General features: G+C 41.9%; 1 protein-coding gene across 4 annotated transcripts; it reads left to right on the top strand.

Annotated features, from left to right (window-relative positions):
* Positions 1 to 1,185: 1,185 nt before the first annotated feature.
* On the top strand, positions 1,186 to 17,412 carry LGALS8 (galectin 8). Of its 4 annotated transcripts, XM_082480923.1 has the most exons (10): positions 1,186 to 1,273; positions 3,425 to 3,562; positions 7,976 to 8,064; positions 9,329 to 9,539; positions 10,193 to 10,309; positions 12,024 to 12,080; positions 12,160 to 12,186; positions 13,574 to 13,662; positions 15,485 to 15,650; positions 16,110 to 17,412. In XM_082480923.1, the coding sequence occupies exons 2-10, from the start codon at positions 3,521 to 3,523 to the stop codon at positions 16,257 to 16,259; spliced, it is 948 nt and encodes a 315-aa protein (XP_082337049.1). In that variant the 5' UTR covers positions 1,186 to 1,273; positions 3,425 to 3,520; the 3' UTR covers positions 16,260 to 17,412. The 4 variants fall into 4 exon arrangements, with proteins under 4 accessions (XP_082337049.1, XP_082337046.1, XP_082337047.1 ...); XM_082480920.1 differs by lacking the exon at positions 12,024 to 12,080; XM_082480921.1 differs by lacking the exon at positions 12,024 to 12,080 and having other exon boundaries at positions 1,212 to 1,273; positions 3,477 to 3,562.
* The last annotated feature ends 289 nt before the right edge of the window (positions 17,413 to 17,701 follow it).

Genomic DNA, 17,701 nt, shown 5'->3' with positions numbered 1-17,701 from the left:
TGTGAATTAATCCTTCGAATCTGATATGGCTAAGCAGATGTACCCTTTAAAGCAGCAATCCTACAACTATTAGCAGAGGTCTAGCAAGTAGATATGATTTGGTATGAGGGGGATTGTGCTGGTTAATTTTAGAATAGAAGACTGGATATTATCTAGCTGAGATATTGAAATGCTCTTTGTGACAAGACTGGGTGAATACCGTTCTAACTTTACTATATAGCCATGTGCGCTGCTCCCTGCAAGGCAAAGCAACACTGAATGTCTGTAATTGAATAGGATATGGTGATTTAATTTTGTTGGCTGTTTCTATTGCAACCTTTATTTTTTGTGCTTATTTTTCACCTATCCAGCATATGACCAGGGGGGGCTTTAGATAGTGCTTCCCTGAGCAGCTTGTTGCTACACATCACAAGCTGTAGAACTACCAGGGACTTCATTGCCCCATCTGCTCACTGGACCGAACCAGCCAAGAGCACCTTAGTGAAGCCGGCGAGAGAAGGTGAGGGTAACAGCATCCCCTTGGTGCTGCGGGTGCAGTAAGACTGGGGGTGGATCTGAGATTTCCAGGTTTCAGAAACTCCGCAGTCCTGGAGCAAAACATGAGGTATTTGGCTTTTAAAACTGCGTTTGGGTCTGGTGACAGGAAGCGCCTCTCGCTAGGAGGAGACGGGGTTAGGCTGGGACGAAGGACCCACGGAGCAGACACGAAGCACGGAAGCAGCGAAGGGTTTGTGGTGGGGAAGCCTCTGGTAGTGTTAAGGAGCTGAATTAACTTCAGGACCAAGTTCTTACTTTAGCGCTGGTAAACCCAGGCGCAGAGGGCAGGTGGGCCAGGGGCCCGTGGGACGGCTTGGCCTGGGCCCCGCAGCGCTCTGCCACACGTCCCGGGCACGGTGCGGGGCCTCGCACAGGCCGGGAAACGCTGCGGCCGCCGCGCCGCCTTCATCCCCGGCTCACGTCAAACACACCCGGGGAGCCGGGCGGCCTCCCGGAGTAACAGAGCACTCCCTCTGGTCTGCGGGGCCGGGCACGGCGGGGCAGCTGGGGGGCTGCTGCAGAACCGGGACGGGGCCGCGGCCGCGGCGACCAGCACCGCCAGGCCCGGGGCGGAACCAGGCCCCGGGAGGCGCGTGGGGGACGGCCGTGCGCCGTGACGTTGGAGGCGGCCGGAAGCCGTTGGGAGGGGCCGGACCGGGCCGAGGAGCTGAGGGGGGGCGATGGCAACGCCGGCCGGCCTCATCCCGCGGGTGTGCAGGCGCTGCTAGTCACGGAGGTACGTTGCGCAGATAAGGAAGGAGGTTCCCGTGAAGGGGAAACCGGAGGGTAAAAGTAGCAATAACCCCCCCCGCCGTGGGGGGCCGGGGGCTGAGGGTCGAGGAGAGCCAGGCTGAGGGAGGCGCTCTGTGGAGCCGGGGCTTCCTCGAAGCGCCTTACGGCTGAAGTGGCTGAGGTTTCCCGGTGAAACTAAGGTCCCGTGTCCTTCTAACGAGTTGCAGTGTCGGGTTTATAGCGGAGGGAGGGGGGAGGGGACGCCACTGGTGTTTTGTACTTTAATTGCTTGCAAATATCCAGAACGGATCTCGCTTATTCTCTTTGCAGAAATTTTGTTTGCCTCGGTGTAGAATCTAGCTTTGATTATAAACCTGAGTTACCCTCATGAAAGGTATTTTTTGCCTGTCACAGAGGGACAGCGTAATAGCTGGTTGTTGGCCTTTCCGTTTTCCTGCTTTTTTTTTTTGTTGTTGTTTGTTTTTTGTTGAAGAGGTTTTCAGCTGCTTTGCAATGTGTGAGATAACAGGAAAGCATACATATCTTTCAGTTCTAAAAGTATAGTCGGGAAACCTTAATTTACGGTGTTGCAGACATAAGATTTGGTGTAACGTACTTCTGATAGAAGGTTACAGGAGAACCTTGCAGTAGCATGCCCATCTCCTGTTTTGTCAAACAAAGCCTGAATAGCAGCTTTCCCTCATTTTTGTTTGTTTATTAGCTTTTTATTGAAAAAGGTCACAATAAACCCCTCAACCCATCACTTTGCCATAGTGCCACCTGGTCTGCCAAGACTGACAGTCCATTCTCTTCCAGGATCCTCTTTCAGCAGGATGTAGATTGCTGTTGCAGACCCAGGGAAGTTCAGTTAGTAGGCTGCTGGATGCTGGGTTATAGCTGTGGGTTTCATTTTTTGGGGTCTGTTATTGGACTTTCTGATGCTAAAGTCAGAATTATTGTTTGCTTTCATCTTGATTTTTCTCCTTTTAAAAATGAAAATAATGAAATTTGCCTGCCTTTGCACATTCCTGTTATGAATTGATGGTGGTATCCCATGAGAAGATGAAAGGGGCAGAACAGTTGTGCAGTGTAGGCACCTTATGTTCTCTGAATGGCATTCTAGACACTGATCTTAAATAGGAGAATTAATACCCTTCTGGCCCAAATCTCCCACAAGATAAGCCAGATGTTTCAATGGGCCACTCTGTTATTGAATCATTGCAGAAGATTAACCCCAGGGCCCTGTGGAACATGTCACAGATGTTGGGGTTTTGGTTTGGTGGTGGTTTTGTTGTTTTGTTTTTTTTTTTTTTTTTTTTTTCTTTTTTAATGCTGCTAGCAGTTGTTACAAAGTGATGATGCTAGAACTCTCACCTTTGACTTTTTCCCTGTCTGCCTGTCATCACCACACAGTTTGTATGCTACCTTAAGTTATTTCTCCAGAATGTGCAAGAAATAATTGCTAAGTAGTTTCAGTTGGGCCCTGAATTTTGGTCGTTTTGTTAGAAGATTTGCTAAAGGAATTACAGCGTAGCTGGATATACTCATAAGCTGTTGTCTCATTTCTTATTAATGCTATGCATTTAATGCAAGTTTTACAAACTTCTGTAGTTATTTATGGAGTTCAGGGATTGTATGTGTTGGAGGAAGAAACATAAAACAGCCTTTGCTTTCCTGCTATGTCTTTGCCTAGTATCTCTTAACTTTATGTAAGATAAAACTGGAAAAAGCAAGTTCAGCCCCTAGGGCTTGTCTGCCTTGGGAAAGCTGGGAATAGCATAGGAAGTGTTAAAGGAAACAGAAATGGTGGATTGTTTGTCTTGGACACTGCTTTTGTACTGTGTATCTCTTCTCTGTCTGCAGGCAGGGTTGGCTGCAAATGGAGAGCTATTAGGGCCCAGCTGAGGGGCACTGAGTTATCATTGTTCCCCTGTACAATAATGATTTTTTACATGGGACTCTGTCTCAGTATATGTAATCTCAGGAAGCTGCTGATGACATTGTGTGCCTGTGTACACTGTCCCTTGTTAGGGTGGCACCTTATTTATTTAAGCCTTTAATTTTCGTATTTCAAAACCACAGCAAACTCATTGGAAAGGAAAGATATTTGCATCATTTCTTGTGCTGTTTAAAGTTGTACCTTGTTTTTCTGAAGGGATCCCTCTTTTGGTGCTACCTGACCAGTGAGTCATTTAAATACTCTCCAGCAGTCGTCACACAGAACTGACAAACTTGAACTGGAGGAGGGAAGATGATGTCCTTGGATGGACCACAGAAGACAATCAGTAACCCGGTAACTCCCCTGTCATGTTAACAACTTGTCCCTTGGGAAATGAGACTTTTCTATTTTATGTCAATAGTTAGTACTCATACTGTTCTGCACAGCGTGGGGTGCTACTGAGAACTCTTTGCATTTGAGGAAGAATGTCACAGGTGACACTAGGAACTGATGGTGTTTAGAAATTGTGCGGTAAGCAAATGGACATTTAAAGCACAGGACTTTCAAAGCAGGAAGTTCTGTTGGCCTTGGAGAGTAATCCCTTTTCATACACAGCTTATTGGATGTCTGGCGTGCTGGATCAAAGGTGAAAATATGATAAGCAGTGGTTTCACTCATAATTCTCTGTAAACACAGGTGGTGCCCAGCAGCCTTCGTGAAATGTTTTTTTTGTGTGTGGTGCTTGTAACTTCAGTCTGAACAATTAAACTTGGAATCTTTTTTGATGGTTGATATCTTACCTTACAATAAAAGCTGTTTTGTAAGGAAGACTTGAACTAACACATGCAGAGAGTGGATTTGAAGGAATGTTGTTTGCCTAGCTTAGAGTCTGGAGACCTCCTCTGAAAAGCTCTAGTATTTTTGTGATCTGGAACAGCGGTCTGATAGTGGCGTGTAGCTAAAGGGGTGGGCTGGAGCTGTGCTTTTCATTGTATCTTTAAAAAGGTATTTCCTTTGAGCCTGCAGGAAATGATATTTCTAACATTCTGTGCTAGAACTCTTCAAAAATATCAAAGTCTGTAGGAGTGTACAGTAGTGCAGATCTGCACAGGACTTCCTTATCTATTGCAGCATTGCACTGATACACGCCTGTGCCCTCAGTGAATCTGATTATTCAGTCCCACTATATATTCACTGCTTGCAAAGTGGAGAGAATTAGGGATGACAAGGGAATTGCTTCAACTTTCTTCAGAGAACCCAGCTGGGAGAGGAAGGAAAGCTGAATAGAGATTAACTAGAAGGTGGAAGGACTGAACTGCAAAAGGAATGGGAGGATGAAAGTTGGTAGATGGGGATTTTGGTGGAAGAGGAAGTGTGAAGAGGAAGATAAGGAGGGGTTTAGGATAAATAATGTGTGTAAGGGAGACAATAAGAGTTCAGCAAAATTGGATGGCTGCAAGGGGACTGATGAGTATGATGGGTGACAAGACTAGGCTGGAGAATATAAAGGGGTAAACTAGGGCTTGGTGGTCAAGAGTCTAAGGTAGGAATAAGAGTGAGTATTTGGGATTGGAATATGGAGACAGAGTTGGGAAGGACAGTGCCCCTGACCTCAGGAAAGCCCCCAAACAAGGCCATGTGCAACCTGCTCTATCTGACCTTTCTTTGAGCAAGGCATTGACACCAGAGGTGTCTTCCAACCTCAGCCCTTCTGTGATTCTATAACCTGTGCGATACCACAAGATGAACTTAGTAGGGATCAAGGAGGGTAGGCTATGAAGATTTCACTGTTTCAGTGAATGTTCCATGAGGAACAAAACTTAAGAGCTTTATTACAGTTTTGAGTCTGAGACGTACTTCTTCACTACTGTACTGTTCTGAGTCATCCAGAAAATCCTGCTTCCCTCTTTATGCCCTTTACTTCACTCATCTGGCAAGAGATATTGTCACGCCCCATCTGATGGCGCAGCATCCAGCAAACTGGATGAAAGCTGTGTTATCACAGTCCTTTCCTCTGTAAAACCATAATTTGTCGTCTTGTGAAAACTGGCAGATATTAGAAAGAACTTGATCTTTGAGACCTCTCAAACTCAATTGACATTGACCAATTGGCTTCAGAGGTAATTTTGGAGGTCTGAAAGAGAGACGGGATGCCAGTAGATCATGTGATGTCACAAGCATTACTCTTAAACGAGGAAAAGTTGGTAGAAGAATGTCTTGAGACATCGTAGCCACAGTCTGTAATGACAAACCCTCGTTAAGTCTGTAGTATTGCACCCAGGAAATGCTCTATTATGGCCTTGCAGATTCCATGTCTGACCTTCTGAAGAGTTGATAGGCCAACCTTCTTTTCTCTTAAATAAATGCATCCTTTTGAATATAAAGAAATCGTAGGGTTTTCTTTGCCACAGCTTCTCTTTCAGAGGTAAATAACTTTGATCCACTAGAGTGGTTAAGTCCCAGCATCCCTGGCCTGGGTCTGTATGTTTCTCTGGTTCATCTTTGGAGACTGAACCAGTAATTTATTTCTCTACTGAATTGCTCAGAGTTACTACCCCTCAGGAGCAGTGTGTTAAAACTGAAATAATCAAGATATGTTTTTTCTTATTTATCATTGTTGTTCTTTGAATAAAAATAAGCCTCTTGTTTACAGCTTGTATATTAAGGAATGAAGCTACTACCAGTAAGTGAAGGGATTTCAGCCTATTTATTCTTTCACTTTCAATGTTTAATTTCACATTTTGATCCTCCTCTACTGCAGCTGCTTAAGCCAATAAAAATACACGAAACTTAAACTAACTTAAACTAACCATTTGCAAGCTTATGCTTGAGAAGTGAGTTCTTCTATCTGTTTTGCCAGTGTAGAAGATGACTGCAAATTTAGTTTTTTTGCAATGTGTGGGTAGCTGAGAAGGGAAGTGGAGAGAGGTCTGAAAATGATGTGTATCTACTAGCAAAAATGATCAACACTCTGGATTTAAACAATTTTTGCTGTCATCCCCCTTTCCCTCTTCACAAATTCCACAATTGTCAGCAAACACTTTTCATATCTTCCTATTTTGCATGATGAGATATATATATGTATTTAAAAAAAAAATCTCAACTTGTCCTTTTACGGTCCTATATTCCATTCAAGAGTAGTATTTCCAGTCTGTTAATTTTTTGTTATTAAATTACTGGAACTCTTGTTTGCAATTGATGTTTCGTCTCAAAGATATTGTAAAATCTTATACGCTGTTCCACAGATCAGGGATTTTTGGGGAAAAAAGACCCAAAACCCAGCCTTGTGGCAGAAATTTTTGTCTGTTAACCAAAGCAAATGCAACATTTCACAGAATCACAGAATGGTCAGGGTTAGAAGGGACCTCTGGAGATCATCTAGTCCAACCCCCCTGCCTGAGCAGGGTCACCTACAGCAGGTTGCACAGGACAGCATCCAGGTGGGTTTGGAATGTCTCCAGTGTGGGAGACTCCACCACCTCTCTGGGCAGCCTGTTCCAGTGCTCTGCCACCCTCAAAGTAAAGAAGTTCCTCCTGATGTTTAGATGGAGCTTCCTATGCTCAAGTTTGTGCCCGTTACCTCTTGTCCTGTCACTGTGCACCACTGAAAAAAGACTGTTCCTGTCCCCCTGTCCCCCTCCCTTTCAGTATTGATAAGATTCCCCCCTCAGTCTTCTTTTCTCTAGACTAAAAAGACCCATGTCCCTCAGCCTTTCCTAATAAGAAAGATGCTCCAATTCCCTAATCATCTTTGTAGCTCTTTACCCTGTCCTTCTTGAACCTACCATTTACTTCCTTTTTCAATCTAAAGCATATGTGATGAGATGCAGACTTACAGTTTCACTTTCACATCAGTCTCCTGTGAACTTCTGTAGTTTTCTATTAAGGTGCTCCCCTTCCCTCCCTGAAATTCTGGGTGCACCATCTGATGGTCAGGGTAGGGTTTCTGTCAGCATGTCTGAGCCTTTGTCAGAGAGCTGTGCAGGGGTGTTTGGGGCTTTTATTTGAACTTACATGTCTCCTCACATGCCTTAACAACTCCTACCATGTTGCCATTTCACGTAATGTGCATGTGTTACCTTCTCCAGCTATTGAGTTGGAAGGAAAAATAGGCAGGCTTTGAGCCACGCTGTGTACTGTAGATACCATAAGGACCAAAATGCCCAAACAGGGCTACTTCAGTGCACCTTGCAGTTCTTAGCTCATTAGGATGAGGTATTTTGTTGTGTTTGTTGTGTAGTTTTTACTAAGAAGACACTGTGACGTAGTCTCTTCTTTTCCCATCACTGTTTTCCAAAATGGGCCAAGAACAAGCAAAAAGGTGGCTGCTGTAGTCCAGGGTCCGAAGGGTTGAGGAAGGTGCTTCCTGCTACCAGCAAAGGGCTGATAGTAGTCAGCCCTTGGCAATGACCTAATTTGAAGTGAATTCTCCTTATACTCTACTAAAAGTGAGGCAATAAAATATTACCGGTCTTCATTTGAGAGCTAGGAATGGAGGCTGGAAATGATAGTTTTAATTTTATCTGAGAAGCTTGGTTTTCACAGGTAAAAATCTGCTGTGTTTTTCCTTCCTGTTGTGGTGGGTATTTAGTGCTTTTCTACTGTTTCTTTTAAATGAAATGCTAGTTGTGTTTCTTTTAATGTGCTAGAGCACTACATAATTAATATTAGAATATTATTTTTAAAACTGTTGTGGGGGGTTTTGCCTCCATCACAAAATGTTATTGGAATCTCTTTAAATCTTCTTTCTCCCCCCTCCTCTTCTAGATCATTCCATATGTTGGGACAATACTTGGTGGCCTTGTTCCTGGAGAGCTGATTGTGATACATGGGACTGTTCCCGATGATGCAGACAGGTAGTGGCTATGGTGTCACTTTTTGCAGTGTCACCATGTGAAAAAGAATGTTATGGATAAAATGTTTCCAGGGGTTCTATTTATGTTGGCACACAAAGGCTTGATCTAAATCTTTGTGGTTAATGAAGGCTTTGTGATGATAAGTGGAGAATTAATTGATTTTTTTTTTTGCGTTCCGGTGATCCTCTTGTCCTTAAAAATAAGAGTTCTTCAGCCGGTGTGTAAGAGCTGATGAACACACCAAGTCGAGATATTTGGCATTATTCCAGTTCTGTAGAATAGGGTGCTAAGTATGTAATGCAGCCAGCACACCTGTTAGGAAACACATAGGGTCTTTTAGACAAAAAGATAACCAGCTAAAGTCACATCAAAATAACTGGTTGGTCACTTGTAATTATATAACAGAAATGCAAATGCACATGTCTTAATTTCTGTCTGGCTTATTATACTAAGGTGGTCTTACATTTACCTATAAAAATCTCATCCTAGAGGTGTGATATTGTTAGTATTAAAATTATCTAAGGTAACTTGGATATACCTTCATGCTATCAGCTACCACTAGGTTACTGCTTAATTTTCTGTTCTGCTGTGGTTCCACTTGGAACAATGGCTAATTTCAAGTTTGGATTATTTACGTTTACAGGCTTTTTGTTTTAGAGACTTTCTGTTCCCATTGCTATGGTTTCAGAGCAGGCCATCATGGTCGCTGAGTTCTGTGGATTTTTAGCTCTTTTCAACATCACTCTCTTCTCTCTTTTTGCTTTGCCTGCTTTGACTTTTTTTTTTCCCCTGTTGTAGCATATGTTTGATTGTCTAAAGAGGTTATCTGAGACTAACAAAATTGATAATGAATGTGTTGCATGAAGTAATAAACTTAAACTGGGATAAGGAGGTATGAACTAGTGCATGTGCCCAGTATGGTGGTTCTGTTCCCTGACTTTGCCCAAGGTTCATTTGGTTATTTGACTGAAGATGATGCAAGGGAAGGTGGTGAACACAGTGAGAAGCTTACATGATATAAATGATGACCATTAAAGACATACATAAATATTTTAATTCATTGCAATAAATCATGGGAGAACCTTTCACAAATGTGTAGGAGTTGGACACATACATGTTGTTTTTTTTTTTTTTTCCCTTATCCAACAACACTCATTGCATTTGCCTGTTCTGAGGCTCCACAGTAAAACACGAGTGTATTGAACTTTTAGGTGATTTCTTGGCAGACTGAGCTGAATGTGGTTTATCTTATTTTTATGATTAGGTTCCAGGTGGATTTACAGTGTGGCAGTAGCATAAAGCCTCGAGCTGATGTGGCATTTCATTTCAATCCCCGCTTCAAAAGGTCTGGCTGCATTGTTTGCAACACACTGGAGAGGGAAAAATGGGGCTGGGAGGAGATCACTTATGAGATGCCTTTCCAAAAAGGGAAGTCATTTGAGATTGTCATCATGGTTTTAAAGGATAAATTCCAGGTGAGTCTGGGTTGATTCTTTATCCATAGCCAGTTGTCAGGCCAATAAGAGAGGTATTTTGTATATTTACAATAAATAGTTGGAAGCTTTGCTTTCTCTGTTACCTAGGTATAGTCTAACTACAGAAAAGTTTAGAAGCTTTTTTTAAAGTGGTACTAAGTAAATCAGACCTTTAATTTTGTATCATTTCCCTTTGAGTTGGATGAATAGGCAAGTAACTTTCTGCCGTGGCTAATGGCTATTCCACCCTTCCATTCTTATGTGCAAAGGGCTGATCTTAGGGTAAACCTGTTTTGCCATTAGTGTAGGACAATCCTCTTGGAGGAAACCTGTGAGGTGTATTTGTCTTGCTCTGTTACACTGCAATAATAGATTCTGTTAGGTTGACAATAGCACATTGGTATATGATCAATTGATAGAAACAAAAGGTGTGAAATGCAGATTTTAGTGTAGTCAAATAAATCCCCCTCATAGTAATGGAGAGAGAGACTGAATCATGGATGAGCTGAATTTAGTTGCTCTGAAATTTGTAGGACACTCCCTGCTTCTGTACCAAAATAGTGTAAAACAGAGATACATCACGCCAGCCACGTATCAAATTATATGCATGTATGTTTAATACAATTTTCCTATTTTGTTTCCTGTCTCTTTAGGTGACGGTAAATAAGAAGCACTTGCTGCTCTACAACCACAGAATTAGCCTTGAAAGAATAGATACTCTTGGAATATACGGCAAAGTGCAGATCAAAACTATAGATTTTGTTTCTAATGTAAGTTATATAGACAACTGACTCGTTAGATTCCTTTTCTCTGTCTTGCTAAACTACATAGTAGGATTCATGGTGAAAAGGAAGTAAAGAAAAGCAGCTACACAGTCTAATGTCAGTAACAAGACTTTTTTTTTTTTTCCCCAAAGTTCAACATGCAAGTCTCACTTGAGGATCTTGGTCTTCCCTTTTTCATCTTGAGTTTAGGGGCAAAAGGGTGAAAAAGTTTACAGCTTACAAAGTTAATGGGACAGATACTGAATCTGGGAGTGAATTAGACTTTTCAAATATTGCAGGAGCTCCAAAATGAACTGCCAGTATTCAGTGCTTGGAAGTGACAAGTTCAGCCAGAGCTGTAGCTGTGGCTTGGCTTCCAGTTGCCAAGTTCAGCCGCGGCTGGAACTGCTTGTACACATAACCCTGGTTTTCCTGCTAAAATGATCGAATTATTGATGAAATTATAAGTAGGAGTGTATGTTTATTTCTGCGGGGAGAAGAGATGTCCTTTTTTGAAGAAGACCTTGTGGCTTGACTTGCACTTGGACCAAACTGCAGTGAATATGAAGTGCAGGCAGTGCTGTGCTTCCTCTCAACTTCCATCTCTGCTAGAGAAAGTAAACCAACAGGGAGGAATTGAACAACATGTTTTCCCCTATGCAGAAGGAAAGATACTTCTGCTCTGGAAGTATGAGACTTTTAGAGCAGAAATTAAAAGTGATAAATTCCAGGCAGATACAGAAGGTTAACGCCTTTTACCTTTCTTCCTGCCACTCACTAAGGCAGCCTACCTATGCTACTTCTGTGTAATATTCTGTGGGTCTCTTCTCCCCCATCCTCACTACATTGTGCATAAAGCTTGGGTCTCTTGCTGCCAAACATCAGGTCTAAGTCGGGTCAGCAGGCTAATGACTGTATTGATGGAAGGGAGATTTAGGCCTGAACAAAATGGGGTCTAAACTTTAAAGGTAAGTACTGACTGACTGCAAAGCCTCTGCACAGAGTTTTACAGGCCCCATCACTTGGCCATGTTGCTGCAAGGCTGGTTTTAGAGGACTGATCCAAGAAGAGCTTGGGGGCAAGCAGGTGCTGTAGGTTGGTTTCTGTCCCAAGCATGAAACAAAGCAGAGTTGCTTTAGTCTGTGGTTGCTGATGCTGTATCTTTTGGAGGAGAAAGGAATGGAGAATGGCAATTGTTTCCTTTGCTTCTAATATACTCTTCCGAGGGGGAAGAGGGAAGCTTGTATTGAAATAAACAAGCTGAAGATACAGTCTGCCAAGCGCTAGGCTGGAACTGTATCTCTGCATGGTCATGTTGTTTATATGCCCTTCCTGTGGGAAGGGACGGGGATGCAAGGGGCTGCTTAGAGTCCCAAAGTCCCCTGCGTGGACCTGCCCTGCTGGTGTTCCTACCCCAGCAGAGAAAGCTCAGTGGGTACCCTAAGATGCTAAAGGGTTAACAGTGCTCTGACTGTTAAATAAGGATTCAAACTGTAATGAGGTGGTCTTTAGAAATCTCAATTTGGCTTCAGCAATTGATCTTCAGGACTTTTCCTTGGTTTGTAGGGGTTTAGCTATCTCTTTCTTTGCCACAGCCCTAGATTTTCACGTTAACAGTTCACGCTTCAAAGCAGCACAGATCCGTATACAGTTCTAAACCAACTTTATGTTAAAGTTCTATGATGTTAGCAATGACATCTAAATATCTCTCTTTCTGCAGTCTTTACAAGGCTCTCAGCCATCATGTCTAGGAGTAACAAAGATAAACACAGAAAATGTACGTATGTTTGTAAAAGGTTGAATGAATCTCCCTGTTATCTGATAAGCTAGTCAATGTTGTTTGTTTTCTCTTGTAGGGGGAAATGCCAGATGGCTCGAAATTTGTAAGTGTCTTGTGTAGACTTGTGGCAAATGTGAAGAGTAAAAAAAATTGAAATAAAAACATCTCATTTATTCATGAAAACACATGCACAGAACAAGGGAATTGAGAATCTACTGGAAGATGATCATCAGTGAGGTTTTGTAGAGAGAAATCTTTGCTGCTGCTAGTAGAAGTGAGGCTATTTGTTAAATCATATAGAAAACCCAAAAGATAAACGCAGCATTCACAGCCATAAACGTAAAAATAAAAAGTGAGGTACCTGCAGTTTTAAAGGACCAAATCACATTAAAACCTTTTTCCAAATAAGCATACTTAGTTTTCTCTGCCTTAGGGAATATCTGCAAAACAAAAGCATTCTGTAGTCATATTACACCAAATGGCCTTATGTTAATGTGCATATCTTGGAACCTGTCTGGCTACATCTTCCTCTTGCTGACAGATCCCTGCTTACCCTGTGTACACTTCAGGTGGCTGGATGCAAGCATTGCACCTTAGGATTGGCACTCGCACCCAGCTAGCATGGAGCATAGACAGAGCAAATGCTCATCTTTTTGTAAAAAGCTGTGCAGGTGGACAGTATCCAGACTGCAGTAAGGATCATGCTCAAACTGAAAAGGGGTTGGAAGCCCGGAATACATGCAAATAGAATTTGTGGAGAAGGTGAAGTTGCAGTGAGTGCCATGATTTTAGTTGCCTTGTCAGTTGACGGTCTGCCGCCTTCAGTTTTGAAAAAAACGAGTAACATGCAATATTGTCATTTGCAAGTGGTGGACTTCAACAAAAATATAAAGGGGAAGTACTTCTCCATTCACTCCTTTTTCCTGATCAAAATTAACTTACAAAAAAAAACCAACCCCAAATAAAATACTTGAACTATCATTATGAACTGGTGCCAGGAGGACAGAATACGCAGTGACCCTACATCTAGAACTTATGCAATGGTGGGACGACACACTTAGCATGAGTTTTGTTTCTTTTTTTTTTTTTTTTTTTTAAAGCATAACTGAAGCTTTCAGAGAGTAGAGGTTGGGATGTCTGTATCTGAATAATTATGTGATACAAATTTAAATTAGTGCAAGGAGTTCAGGGGGTTCCATGCTCCCCCCCCCCCCTTCCACCGTTAGTGGTGGCAGAAGTAGTTGTAAATAATGTTTATTTTGAACCCAAGGTGGTAGTCTAAAGCAAAAACCCACACATTTGTATGTTTATCTCAGTGTGACTTTTCCACTATAGTATTAGTATCCCAGCACGTGTTGTTAGGCATAACTTTAGCTGTAAGTGCAGATTTGCAGTCGTAGACCAAATTTCTTCCTGCCATAATGAAGCTCAGCTTGTATATTGAAAAAAGTAAGTCACAGTCAAAATTTTTACTGGTGGTGTACTTCCAGGGAGTTCCTTACGTTGGGAAACTTGATGCTGCGCTTTGTCCAGGATGCACAGTTGCCATTAAAGGAGAGGTGAATAAAAACCCAAAGAGGTAAGCGTTACTGATTTTTTTTTTTCTGCTATTTAACTGAGCTACTCTTGCGAATGAGTAGGCTTTTCCATTGCCTTAGTATATCCTTACTCACTTGCAACTTTGCATCTGGAGTCACCTGAAACTGCAGTGCAGTTTTCTCATGAACCTGCAAGATGTGGCTTTAGAGAGGACTTAAAGAGCAGCTCCATTGTGAAAAGTGAAGGTAAAACCTGAGTGTCTTACCTACTAAATCTGCATCGTTCACAAGATTGTGTGTCTGTTCAGGGTTTCCATTGTGCAAGGCATGTCAGCACACATACTGTAAAAAGACAGCTTTTATTATAAAGACATCCAAGAGTAAGGGAACTGGCAGAAGTAGATGGAAAATGATTGAGTTAGATGAGTTGCTGGTGTGCTCAAATGCTGCATGTTACAATGTTTTTCTGAATACTTCTCAGACCGCTGCTTCAGGGACTGTAGGAGCATGAAGGTGCGTAACTGACAACTGAGTGATGAAAGCTGGTAGGGCAGTATGAGCTATAATTTTGATAGCAAATGAGGAACAACGGGTTGCAAAGAAGACATTTTCCCAACATGATTTAAAGGCGGGTGGGAAGGGGAGCACAACATGGTCAAAATGGAGCTGAGGAGATGTCTGTGCTTCAGCATGTCCTTTTCTTGAAGGGTGCTTTTGGCTCTGCAGAAACATGCCTAAAAATGAAGCAATTAGTGCAAATGATGAGAAGCATGCTTTTTACACTGTATGCATTGCACTCCTGCTTCCTCAGAGCACATACCTTCCCTGCAGCTGAACAGCACTCGAGTTCATATTAATAATGGAACCCAAGGTCTAGAAATCTCATCAACAAAGTTTGAATGGACTTTAAATTGGACAGGATAATTAATACTTATGTAGTTGCATTTGTTTTCCTTCTTTTTGCTTTAAAAGCTTACTAGCATGTTTCAAGTGCTGCATGTACTACTTATCAGCATGAAGAGTCTTTTGGGTGTTAGTTAAAGCATTGCAGGTTGTCTGCTTTTTGAGCTTTTATACGTATAGATTTTTATAGAGCTTCTAAGTTATTTAATGTCTTTCACTCAGTTCACACAGTTGTAGATGTTCCTTCTTGGTGAAAAAGAGGACTTCACAGCTTGGAAGCATGGCCATTGCCATATTTCATATCTGGACTAAGCAATTCTAGGCTTCTCAAAGGAGGGAAATAAACTGCCGGCTGGAGCTAATTTGGGGGGAGGAATAGGTCTTCTTCAAATGCAGTGAGGTCTTTGCCAGAGGTTGAGGCTTTCATTTGAATTTGGATGAATCTTCCCTCTGATCACTCTTCTCCAGAGGTCCCCTTTAGGAACCCTGTGTTGCGGACATGTCAGAGAACTCTCAAACTTTCCTTAGAGTCTAACCAGTTTGTTGACAGAAAGAATATAATGTCTTTAGATAAAACAAAGCCTCCCACTGCACTGCCCTAGTGAAGAGAAAGAAATGGTGGAGCCAGTGGCACTGTATCTTTCCATGAGAACACTGCTTCTTAGTGCTGTAGGGGAAGCAGCATTTGGCTCAATGCCTCCTTGCTGAGACACAAACAGAAAGCTGTGAGTGATGAAGCAGATCTAGCAGGGTCACGTCTTGCATTTGCTGCCTCCAGCAAAGGTTTCTGTGTGAAGGAGACAAATGCATGCTAACTGCCAGCTTGGTTCTTCAGGTGAATCAACGGCTCTGGCTCCAGAGCAGTTCTGAGTATTGGCTAGGGGCTTGGTAAATAGCACGGACTACTGTATCATGTTTATAAACCCTCGGTATAGTAAGCTTTTAAAAAATATCTTCCAGCTTTACGATAAATCTGAAATCCAGTGACTCAAAGGACATTGCATTACATCTGAATCCCCGAATGAAAAATAAAGTTTTTGTAAGAAACTCATACCTTCATGACAGCTGGGGAGAAGAAGAAAAGGAAGTGGCCAATTTCCCTTTCAGTCCAGGGATGTACTTTGAGGTAAGTTTAACTGAAACATAGCATCAAACTGGTAATTCTGCCAAAAGGATTCGCAGTAGTGATTAAATGTCATGTCGCTAACACAGATTTAAATAAAACTGCCGTTCCTGCATTTCAGTGTCTTGAGAATATTTAGGATTAAATGGGACCATAAGGAGCAGAGATTTGACTTGGTTTTAATGTCAGTTTTCTTTTTAAATAGTTGCAAGAATTCAGCCTGTGCTCAGCACAAATTTTAATTGAATTGAGTTGGACCTGATGATCCTTATGGGTTCCTTCCAACTTGAGGTATTCTATGATTCTGTGAATTTTATTGAAGCTTCAGTTTTTTTAATACTTCTTTTGCATGAAACATCCTTTGTAACAGCAGCAGGGCTTGCCCAAGTCTAGGCTAGATCATCAGGTTGCTTTTCGTGTCTTACCTGAGCTTAAAACTTAACTGTTTCTCTTGTTTTTCAGCTGATCATTTTTTGTGATGCCTACCAGTTCAAAGTTGCTGTTAATGGCGTTCACACTCTGGACTACAAGCATCGTTTTAAACAACTTGAAAAGATCAACATAGTGGAAATCATGGGAGATATTGAGTTGTTAGATGTGAGAAGGTGGTAGTTCTTTTCAATCAAAGAATTAAACCTCTTCTAATAACAGTGCCTCCTTGTCAAGTACAAACAGGCGCTGACTTGTGCTGAGCCTGCCTTTATCTATCTAGGCTTCTGTGTCTGCCTCTCTGAGTTAGACGAGTACCAGAACTGCTAACTGCGAGGTTGAATCCTCCTCTAGCGCACAGTATCCTGGCAAGCAAAGTAAGCGTTTGCTCAGATAAATCTCCTGTATTACTGAACCTAGCAATATGAAAATGCTGCATCATACTGTGTCTAACTAATGCACTCAGTATGTTTAAGTTAAACTACTACTTGTCATTCCTTGATAGCATACATTCAATATTGTGAAGTAGAAACAAGACTGAAATAGGATCTGAAGATATGGTTATCCAACCCAAAAGGGACACTGGTAATTGGTTTAAAATAGAATTATTAAATATACTCTTCTGCTTCTTAGCTTATATTAGCAACTATAACGTTTTTACTGAGGCTGGATTAAGCAAACAGGTGACCCATCAGTTCTAGCAAAAGGCAAGGCGGAATTTGATCTTCCTTCTTAGTCTGCTACTGCAGTAGTACCTTCTCTGAAACTCATGGTTAATTCAGCTCCTGCTTATAAGTGGTTTAAATCAAATATACAGCAGCATTTCTAGCTTTTAGTTTTCCAGTGTGAAACAAATGAAAATGATTTAGCTCGTTCCAATTGCATGAACTTTTGAAAGCTTGTTTGATCTGAAATGGCTCCTAACTGAGTTCAGATTGCTCAGGGACTGAAGTAGATGCTTGTGTTTTTCATTTTTTTAAAAATGTGTGAAGCCAGGTACTCCAGGCAGGGTTTCAGCTGAGATGCGACTTGGATACTCATCAGTTGAATAGAGAATGAATCCTTTTTCAGTCTTGTATTAAAATATTATCTATCTATATCTCAAACAAATGGTTCCTATTCAATCAGTTTCCCATATAAACGTCAGTCTTAATTTTTATACTCTTTAAAAAAATAAGTTGCTACTGGCTGTCACTATATGCCTGAGGGATGTTCCTATTTATCTGAACAGCTGCTAAAAGAGTGAAGCAATTTCAAGAATAAGAGGTATCCTAAGACTGTAAAATTACCAGATTTAATGTATAAAAATCATAAATAAAAACATTTGTGAACTCTACTTTTCTCCAAGTGTAGCTGTGATCCTGTTTTGGTCTGTATTTTGTCTTGTTTCGCTTACTGTCTCCAGTGTCTCCAAGGTGGCACAGTGATCCTGACTGGAGGACCATTTCCACGTCAAGGAAGTAGCAACACACAGACCAGTTAACCTGAGCCGGACTAGGCCTCGGCTGTGCTGTGCTGTGGCCTTCAGGACAGTTGTGCTGTACATATCCCTTGGCTGCAGGATAAACTTAGCTGGCTGATGGTAACAGAGGAGCATGCAGGCAGCTCCCACTCGGTCATGGTTA

Source organism: Vanellus vanellus (genome assembly GCF_965231255.1).
Source record: "Vanellus vanellus genome assembly, chromosome: 3".
Lineage (NCBI taxonomy): Eukaryota > Metazoa > Chordata > Aves > Charadriiformes > Charadriidae > Vanellus > Vanellus vanellus.
This window is presented reverse-complemented; position numbering and strand designations above follow the sequence as displayed.